Source organism: Triplophysa rosa, linkage group LG9, assembly GCF_024868665.1.
Source record: "Triplophysa rosa linkage group LG9, Trosa_1v2, whole genome shotgun sequence".
Classification (NCBI taxonomy): Eukaryota; Metazoa; Chordata; class Actinopteri; order Cypriniformes; family Nemacheilidae; genus Triplophysa; species Triplophysa rosa.
This window is the reverse complement of record NC_079898.1, coordinates 10,788,098-10,797,396: the sequence shown is the minus strand read 5'-3', so window position 1 is coordinate 10,797,396 and position 9,299 is coordinate 10,788,098. Positions and strand designations below refer to the sequence as shown.

The 9,299-nt window shown below is 35.8% G+C and overlaps 3 protein-coding genes across 4 annotated transcripts; 2 read left to right on the top strand and 1 right to left on the bottom strand.

Annotated features, from left to right (window-relative positions):
- The first annotated feature begins 19 nt into the window (after positions 1–19).
- Positions 20–4,259, top strand: bbof1 (basal body orientation factor 1). Its single transcript, XM_057342613.1, has 12 exons — positions 20–86; positions 215–467; positions 535–600; positions 1,305–1,448; positions 1,529–1,609; positions 1,707–1,777; positions 1,910–2,054; positions 2,745–3,085; positions 3,188–3,301; positions 3,438–3,539; positions 3,629–3,691; positions 3,938–4,259. Exons 1-12 carry the CDS (start codon positions 55–57, stop codon positions 4,017–4,019), a joined length of 1,494 nt encoding a protein of 497 aa, XP_057198596.1. The 5' UTR covers positions 20–54; the 3' UTR covers positions 4,020–4,259.
- Positions 4,260–4,837: 578 nt separating this feature from the next.
- zgc:123321 (Protein YIPF5-like) lies at positions 4,838–7,109 on the top strand. 2 transcript variants are annotated; one of them, XM_057342493.1, is made up of 6 exons: positions 4,838–5,021; positions 5,145–5,249; positions 5,391–5,524; positions 5,623–5,768; positions 5,948–6,129; positions 6,220–7,109. In XM_057342493.1, the coding sequence occupies exons 2-6, from the start codon at positions 5,146–5,148 to the stop codon at positions 6,380–6,382; spliced, it is 729 nt and encodes a 242-aa protein (XP_057198476.1). In that variant the 5' UTR covers positions 4,838–5,021; position 5,145; the 3' UTR covers positions 6,383–7,109. The 2 variants fall into 2 exon arrangements, with proteins under 2 accessions (XP_057198476.1, XP_057198475.1); XM_057342492.1 differs by having other exon boundaries at positions 5,145–5,261.
- Positions 7,110–7,343: 234 nt separating this feature from the next.
- Positions 7,344–9,193, bottom strand: grxcr1b (glutaredoxin and cysteine rich domain containing 1 b). Its single transcript, XM_057342247.1, has 2 exons — positions 8,789–9,193; positions 7,344–7,600 (listed from the first exon to the last, which is right to left on the bottom strand). Exons 1-2 carry the CDS (start codon positions 9,191–9,193, stop codon positions 7,565–7,567), a joined length of 441 nt encoding a protein of 146 aa, XP_057198230.1. The 3' UTR covers positions 7,344–7,564.
- Between the last annotated feature and the right edge of the window lie 106 nt (positions 9,194–9,299).

Below are 9,299 nucleotides of genomic sequence, written 5' to 3'. Positions count from 1 at the left end.
CCTGCTCGGGGACATCATATTAAAAGAGCACACAGTTGATCAGACCACATACAGATGCCGATCAAAAAGGGGAAGAAGGGAAAAGGGTAAGTATAGACAGATATTGCTATCTTGTTTAATTTTATTTAAACTTTTGCGGTTGTTTGTCAAACAAAAGAGCCAGTTTATCTATTTGAAATTTAAACGAATATCTCTAGTGTTATTTCTACTTCAGAAAAGTAAAGAAAGATGGCAAGCAAGAGTCAAAAAGGGATAAAGAGTCTGATATCGAGAGGGCTAAAGCAAACGCGGCTCTATGGGAGGCCAGGTGTGATATGACAGAAACCTCACGCATTGAGTATCATGAAACAGCGGGCAGACTGGCCAAAGCCAACGAACACCTCACTGATCTACAGCACAAAACTGAGAAGAAAACCATTGACATCATTGCTGTTCTGAGGGAAAAAGACGTCGAAAATGAGGAGAAGGTATTTTTAAATGCACTTGATGAAGCTACACGTTTTTATGTTGTATTTTTAAAAGTTGTCTTCTTAGATTGCAGCACTGGAACAGAAAATTAAGTTTGAGAAAACAAGAGCCTCTCAAGAGAAAGAGAATTTAGTGAGTAATGTTTTTTTTACAGTTTGTTTCTCATGTGAGAAAATAATATGGAATATGTTTTTGTAAATCTTAAACTGCAAAGATATGAATCAACGTGATACATCAATATATTACATATATATATATATATATATTAGGGCTGTCAAACGATTAATTGCGATTAATAGCATCCAGAATAAAAGTTTGTGTTTACATAATATGTGTCCATGTATTGTGCATATTCATTTTGTATTTAAAAATACAAAAACATACACATAAGTTTATATATATTTAAATTTTTAGGTGAATAATTGATATTTACCAATAATTTAAATTACATATAAACGTTTATTATTTTTTATATTTTATGTTTCTTAAATATATGCATGTATGTGTATGTGTTCATAAACACAAAGGTAATATGCACAGTACACAGACATATATGATGTAAACACAAACTTTTATTCTGGATGCGATTAATCGCGTTTGACAGCCCTAATATATATAAATGTACAAATTACTTATTGTTAAAATAGGCCTCAGTAGTACTTTCTACATTCTGATATTGAACTCTTTGTTTTATTTGGAATGGAAATAAATTGTAAAATATTACTAGAAATTAATTCTAAAATATTAAGACTTATCTAAATTGTGAGGATGTGAATTGGTCGTCATTATACTGCCTTTTTGCTGACTCATCGTTTTTCATGGATTTGCCATCACAGATCACTGATTTTACTCTGAAGATTGGTAAACTGGAGGAGAAGTTTGATAAGAGATCTAGTGAGTTTAGAATTATTCAAGAGGAGCTCAGGATCATTAATGACTTTCTAGAGAAGAAGCCACAAATGGAACAAGAACTTAGAAATGTAGGATGCAATTTATTTATTTCACAAATTCAACTATGTATAAGTATCGCAATAAAGCTTGACATCAATTTTCTATACAGATGAAAGAAACTTTGGACAATGCAGATTTAGATAATCAGAAAACTCTTAAAAGAATGGAGCAAAAGTTCCTCAATGACAAGGTATAACGGAAAAAAATAAAAAAGATCTCTCTCGTCTTTACTCATTCACTCCCTCCCTCACTCACTCACTCACTCACTCGATCTTACATATCTTAAGTTTCATCTAGAGCAGGAAGCTGAACAAAACATTGCTGTGCTTGCAGAGAAAGCTCACAATGAGGCCATTGTGTAAGTACTGTACCTTCCCTATCTCCCCCTGCATCTCAACGACACTATACCTTTCTACCTGGTACTATTGGAACAACTTTTTTGTGAGATTTTAGGATATTTGAAATGAGACTTCTGTCTTGGTCCCATCAGACAGCTGGATGTTTCTTCTCGCTCTGTGTTCAAAGAGAATGTGCGTTTAAACAAGGCACTGGGTAATCACATCAAAGAAGTCGAGGATCTGCGGAAGAGAAATGCAGCGCTGCCGGAGGAAAATGACAACCTCACGCAGCGAAAGGTGACCCCATGAAACATCACGAGAAGTTCATAATATGTTTATCATGATTTAAACCTTCTGATAGATGTGTCCAAACTTCTCACTAGCTGTGTGTAAAAAAATAAACAACTAATATAATATTATTATTACACGGCTCGTTGGAATGCTTGATTCTGATTGGCCAGTCGCGACAATCTCATTATTCCCAGATAACAACCTCTCAAAATTTATAACACACGGTCACCCAGATGCAGCAAATGATTTGACAGGTTTTTTTTTGACAGATTAAATATAAATACGTCTTTTAATAACATACATAACATTATATTTACAACTTATTAAACCAAATTGCCTGTTCGTGACATTTGAACGTCGTTTCTTACCTTAAAACCAAAATTAAATGGCTTTTCCTCGCAGAAGGTCTGCATTCGGTAAAAAATAGCTAATAAAATATTTTAAGTTCACATTTCATGTCCATTTTTTTCTCATGTGGCAAGTGGCCGTGTAATAAGCGGGATAATAAGCAGCCAGCTGTTATCATGAAATAAGTCCCTTCAGTCTGATACAACACACTGTCGGGGCTTATTTCTGCGATGACAACCGGCTGGCTATACATTATCCCTTACATATAAGTCATGAATTAATCTAAAACATTATAGAGCTTGCCCATGAAACATGAGTTTTACTGGACCCCATTCATTCATCCCGCAGGAGACAAGCCAACTGATAATGAATGACACAGTCTCTCAGATTACAACCCAGCGAAGCCAGATCACTGAGATGAAGGTCAAGGTGTCCACACTGGAGCAGGCACTGGCCAGCACGGTAGCTGAGTTTGAATGTGAGAAAGCAGGTGTCAAGCACCGTGCCAAGGTCAGAGCTCAGTCCAGCGGGGTAGAGCTGGATAAACTTCAGAAGCTCCTGACCTTACGAGAGAGGGAGCTGAGCCGAGTGAAGAAGCTGGCCCGCAGTATTGTGGAGCAGCGCACAGACACTGAGATCCTGTTCCATGAAGCTCTGAACCAAGTCAAGCAGGAGATTCTAACACAAAGGTTAACTATATTGCTGATTTTGAGAGTGTGACTCAAGTTACATTCAATGAATCTTCCTGCTGTTTTTATACTATGATTGTTTAGATGATGCTATGCTTGCAGACTGGAGGGAGAGGCGACTCGTAGCAAGAGGATGAATGAGGTCCTGTCGGGTAGAAGGGATTTCGCTCACACACAAAACAGTGTATCCACTGACTCGCAGGAGGTTGAGAAAGAGTGAGAGTTCTCAAAATCTCTTTGTGCTTGTTTGTTTGTTATGTTCAGAATTCTCTTTTAATACAACACTAAACTTGTTACTTACATGTTACTTATTAGCAAAACAGGTCAATAACAACATTGTTTTTTTCCACAGTAATCTAAGGAAACACAGAACGGACATATCAGAGATGAGATGGGAACAAAGAGAAAGAGTTCTCAGACTGCTCTTTGCTAAAATGAACAGCAGGAAATCAAAGTAGGCATCTTCTAGTGGATACTCTTTTTTTACTTTTTGGATAAAACATTTTTGGAACACGTGTGAGTGTATTTTTTGATCCCCTGAAGGAAACCTATTGATGCTCAAGCTCTTACAGATTCTGAGGGGAATCAGTGTAGCAGTGATCCAAGGTGAGCAACAAAGGCTATATCTGTTCATTTTTGGCTTACAGAAATGGGTAAACTGTGACCTATATGTTTTGTTCTAACATAGAGCACTGTTTCAATATAAGTGTAAAAATATTTATTTTGATTCTGCAACAAATAAGCTAAGGAACTTAATGGTGGTAAATTTGTTTTATGCCTATTTATTGTGTTTTTGTTCTGCTTGATTACTTGTAGCTGCATAGTGCATTGATGTGTTTTTCTTTTACACAGCAGTGAGGAATCTAATGTCACCTTTTTAACACAAGCAGAAGTTTTCAATATGAGCTCGACTGCAGATTCCAGTGACATATAGACATCATTTGAAATCATTAAAATTAAGTTCACTTACCTTAATTGTATGTGTGCGCGTGTTTGTGTGTATATTCTGGATATTGCATGCTGCAACTAACCGTTTCTTAGAATTATGAAAGTATTGAGGGTCACAGATACAAAACATTTGGTTTTAGATTAAGCCATGACTATGCCTTAGTTAAATTAGGACATTTACTAGACTACATGTAAGAGAAACTGTGTAATGTAGCATTAAGCAAATACGCTCATTACAAAAATAAACACTGTAACCACAAACATTCTAAATCCTCTTTTTTACTAACAAGATTTATATTTTGATTTGATTGAATACGAGACAGATTTAATATTCTTTATGATTATTCCCCTGATACAGCTATGGGCCAATCAGATGAGCCTTTTGCTGCATAGAGCTTTTATTTTACAGCAGGGTATTGTATGCCAACCTACACAAATGTGTAATCATTTTGAAATTGCATTGTATAATGTAATTGAATGTATTCAAATGTTTTCTGTTATATGACATTTAAAAAAAAAATCTGTACCAATTTACTAACTTGCAAATGAGTCACATGTATGACTTTTGCTAAATTGCTAAAAGCTAAACAGGGTGTTCAAAATGAAAATGCAGTATGTTTACAGACATTATTGACTGTTGTAAATATAAGATGTTTGATCAATTTACTAAATTATCACTAATGTTGATTTGTTTTAAAACAGTCTTTAATCGCTATAATTATGTTACAAGAATGAACTGTTTTAAACTGATAAATATGATTATATTGTTAATTATGCACAAATTAAGCAGTGTAAGATCTATATATCGTAAGGATGGGTTTACACTATTAACTCCCAGCCCAATGACAGTCCTGCTAGTGTCCCTCAAGTAAAAATAGAAGACTTTAAATAGCATCTCACACATACACAACAAACAGCTGCTCAGTGACCAAGCAAACCCGCAATACAAATTAAGTTGTGCAAATCAAACACAGAAGAACACACAAAGGTAGGAAACTTGTTGAGAATTGTTTAACAAATCTTTATCTTAACACTGATTCAGAAATCATTCAAATGCTGCTACCAAGTGTTTGCTTGAACTTGCATGCACACGTTTCATTTTCTTAACCAGCATGGGAGACTTTCAAAACTTTGAACAGGACTTCTATCAGTCTGGGTATTATACAGAAGGCCAAGAAGAGATATATGGCTACGATCCAACCTACCTCAATCCAGAGTATGATGATGTGTAAATCTAACCTCTGCACCACACTTTATACAGTATTCTACACTATACTAATGTGCATCAGCTAATGTGCACTGTGTTTGATTTAGTTTAATGGTGATGCAGTTTTATTGTTTACTGTCTGGTTGGCAGTGATGGTAACGGCCCCTTACAAGATGAGTATACCACCCAAACCCCTTATACTGGGCAAGTGTTTCAGCCTGGAGCACAACCTGAACAAACAGAATATACAGATTCATTTGAGCAAGAGCCGCCACTCTTGGAAGGTATTAACACAAAAGATTTATTATGAAGTAATTTAAAGAATTTGTCATGTTTAATGTAATTACATAACACAAATAAAACAGTTTTGTTTTTCCCTCAGAGCTGGGCATTAACTTTGACCATATCTGGCAGAAGACTCTGACTGTGTTAAATCCATTAAAACCAGCGGATGGCAGCATAATGAAGGAGACCGACCTCACTGGCCCCATTCTCTTCTGCATTGCCCTGGGAGCCACACTTTTGATGGTATTAACTACACCTTGAAACTTTGGGCATTACATTACACCAGAAGTGAAATGGCGAAACCATTAACTAGAGGTACACAATGATCCATCAAAATGAGAATAGAAAACATTCCCTAATGTCCAGAGCACCTGCTGTTTGTATTTGTATGTGTATTTTGTGCTAGTGTGTTCACTTTACAGGCAGGGAAAGCACACTTTGGATATGTGTATGGCATCAGCGCTCTGGGATGTGTTGGGATGTACATGCTGTTGAACCTGATGAGTAGCTACAGCATATCCTGTGGATCTGTGGCAAGCGTGCTTGGATATTGTCTCCTGCCTATGGTAGTGCTCTCCACCGTTGCTGTCGTTTATTCCCTCCAGTGAGTTGTTACGTATTTAATTTAGTTTATGAGATAATTTCAGGTTTGTTACATTTGGATAACTAGTGGCTTTGATGTGTTTTAATTCAGAGGACTTCTGGGCACGTTATTGGCCTTGTTCGTGATTGGCTGGTGCAGTCTGTCAGCTTCTAAGATTTTCACTTCCACTCTTGATATGAGCGGACAGCAACTGCTGGTGGCGTATCCCTGTGCTTTACTGTACGGTGTCTTTGTTCTCCTTACTGTCTTCTGATTGTTCAGTTAAAAATGTTACCATTCATGCACAATTATTACTCCAAGATGAGTTCACATGCACTTCATAAGTAATGTAGTTTGTCTGTCAAATTACTAACTTGGCAACAAAACAAAAGTATAATACATCTTATTAATATTATGATAGAACAACTCTGTACTCATGTTTTAGTTGTTAAGAATTTTTGTTGAGGTGTAGTAGAATATATTTTTAAACCGTTTGCATAACACAAATCATGCAAAGCTGTTTAGATAATAAAATACACACATTCATAAGATACTGTATTGCTAGCAATATCATCATGATAAGCATTCACTCTCAATCTCACTCCCTTTCAGGGATCAAACTGAATAATGCAGAGAAAGCTGATCTATCTTATCATCTGATCTTATTAATTATTGAGTTGTGTGCGTAGGAAACAGCTGTTTGTGTTTAAATTCATTTACAGGTAATTTATTTCAAAAACACACCCACAGATGATCTGAGCTTGGAAATTCATTAATGTGGGAACGCTGTTTGATTTATGAAAGGGGATTTAAATTTCCTGGGGTTGTAATGTATTATAGAAACATCCTAAATCCTAATTTGTTTAGCATATATGGTGATTTCAATTTTGAACCATTTTATAACATTGAGCTTGTTAAATGTTCACTTAAGACAGGACGATTCTTTAATATGGCTTCTCGAACCAAAGGCAGGTTTTCTTCAAAATAAGGGAGACAAAAAATATATAATCAAAAAATATTATAAAAATAAATATTTTAAAAAGTTTGGTTTTCATTTTTTAATTCATTAAAATGTAGAACTATGTATAAAACTTTGATCACAACATCTTATTTCCTATAAAATCAAAGGAATATAGAGTTTCATCACAACACATTGTCAACTACAGAAAACAAAGACCACAAACAAAGAAGTTACAACAATCTGTTGACTATAGTCTCATTCATTTAGTTTCTTTTATTCAAGATTTTTTTTGCAAAAAGCTAATATAAAATATATTTACAGAACCACAATATACACATATATTATAAATCACTTATCAGGAAATTCATTGGCCACTGTTCATCACTTCCATGTATACTGAAGTGTACTGCCTCTTGGACATCCACCGGAGTGACACCCTACTTTGTGACCCAGTATGCTCTGCTGCAGGCCATTTAGGAGCTGTTAGGCATCTGCTCAAGGTCTTTTAGGCCGATTCAAAACAAGGGAGTCCTTTGAAAGAAACAAGTTTATTAAATATTAAAAGTCAACAGTATATCATCAAACGTATGATAACTTATATAATACAATACAATAATAACTATTATTAGTAATTCATAAAATAAATGACTAAACAACTGTGTTATTTTGATAAAAAACCTATCCTGTGATAATCAGGATGTCAAATATTTACTGGAACCTTAAAATCTGAACATGATAATTACAATGGTCCCTTATAGGATGAAAGCAACAAACACCCATAAATCTGAAGAATTATACAACACAACTGGCATAAATACATTAAGTCAATTTTTAAGACCAGTTCTGCACTATAACATTTCATTGACAAGCACATTTCTTGACAGATTTCGTGAGACTTTTTGCCTGTAACGTACTGTAGATTTGATTATGCTTCATATTTTCCTAGTACTGTTTTTAATTTGAGTTAAACTTTACAACAATCAAAATTAAAACACTTTTGATTTTCAAAATTTTCAAAATGAGCAAGAAGAGACTGTCCTCATTACTGGCATTACACTGCAAAAAATACATTCTTTCTTTTGTTTTGTTTTCTAGTAAAAATATTTAAAACTTGATAAATTACGATACATTTACATAACAAGAAATGTAACCTAAGATATTTAGTATTGTTTAATGAAAGAAAATATAAGAACTAGGTAAGTTTATGTTTAAAACAAAATAGTCAATTAAATCTACAGTAAGTTACTGGTAAACCTGCTTCAAAACCACAGCAAAGTTTTACAGTGCGTAAAAGGAGCCTTTTTAACAGCAACTAGTAGACACTCATTATAGGCTTCATTAGCTTACATGTCTAAATAAGGGTGTTAGAGTTCTGCAACTGACTCCTTAAAGGGATAGTTCACCCAAAAATAAAATTTCTTTCATCATTTACACACCCTCATGTCATTCTAAACATATACATTTCCTCTGCAGAACACAAAATACATTTTGAAGAATGTTGGTAAGGAACCAAACAACATTGGACCATATGGACATAAAACCACCCCATTTTTTAATATTCAAAATATCTTCTTTTGTGTTCCACAGGATTGTCAGGTTTTGAACGACATGATGGTGAATAAATGATGATGACAATTATATTATATGTGAACTATCCCTTTAATAAAAGGCTGCTTAAAAAAACAATACATGCATTATAGTACACTGCATCACACTTACCCCATACATTTTGGACAGGTTGTTAAATAGCACCTGTCCAGCACTCACTTTGTCTCTCACGCCCCGGATGGTTCCGTTCTTACTGAAAATGTTCACGCGCTTCCCGGTGAACAACTTTTCTTTTGCGGCACTGGCGTACATGAGGAGCTCATCGGGCTCACTGCCGCTGTCGTCAGCTTCATGCCCCACCAGGCCGCTCAGATGACTGTTTGCCTCACTGATGGCGGGCGAGCTGGCGCGCTCGGGCTCTGAGCTGACCGTTGTGTCTGTGTCCGCAGAGTCCTCGAGCGCATCCTCTCTGAAGACCTCCTGCAGGACGCGTCCACTGTGCGCTGATGCAACCCGGAATCTCACCCTCCTCTCTGCTCTGTCCTCCTCATGAGCCCTCGATGCGCGGCGCTCCATTTTGCCGTTAAACATCTACATTATACAATTTGTGTTGGACTGAAATTGGAGTCGGACCCGGGCGAAGTGCTTTGCCATTACATTAAAGGTCTATGCTGATAAATAG

Excerpts from the sequence above, each read along its gene's own strand:
- grxcr1b (XM_057342247.1), bottom strand. The coding sequence starts at position 9,193 with ATGGAGCGCCGCGCATCGAGGGCTCATGAGGAGGACAGAGCAGAGAGG. Across the intron at positions 7,601-8,788 it reads ACCTGTCCAAAATGTATGGG|GACTCCCTTGTTTTGAATCG; the intron begins GTAAGTGTGATG and ends TTTCTTTCAAAG.
- bbof1 (XM_057342613.1), top strand. The coding sequence starts at position 55 with ATGCCGATCAAAAAGGGGAAGAAGGGAAAAGG. Across the intron at positions 601-1,304 it reads CTCAAGAGAAAGAGAATTTA|ATCACTGATTTTACTCTGAA; the intron begins GTGAGTAATGTT and ends TTGCCATCACAG. Across the intron at positions 3,302-3,437 it reads TCGCAGGAGGTTGAGAAAGA|TAATCTAAGGAAACACAGAA; the intron begins GTGAGAGTTCTC and ends TTTTTTCCACAG.
- zgc:123321 (XM_057342492.1), top strand. The coding sequence starts at position 5,146 with ATGGGAGACTTTCAAAACTTTGAACAGGACTTCTATCAGTCTGGGTAT. Across the intron at positions 5,525-5,622 it reads AGAGCCGCCACTCTTGGAAG|AGCTGGGCATTAACTTTGAC; the intron begins GTATTAACACAA and ends TTTTTCCCTCAG. Across the intron at positions 6,130-6,219 it reads GCTGTCGTTTATTCCCTCCA|AGGACTTCTGGGCACGTTAT; the intron begins GTGAGTTGTTAC and ends GTTTTAATTCAG.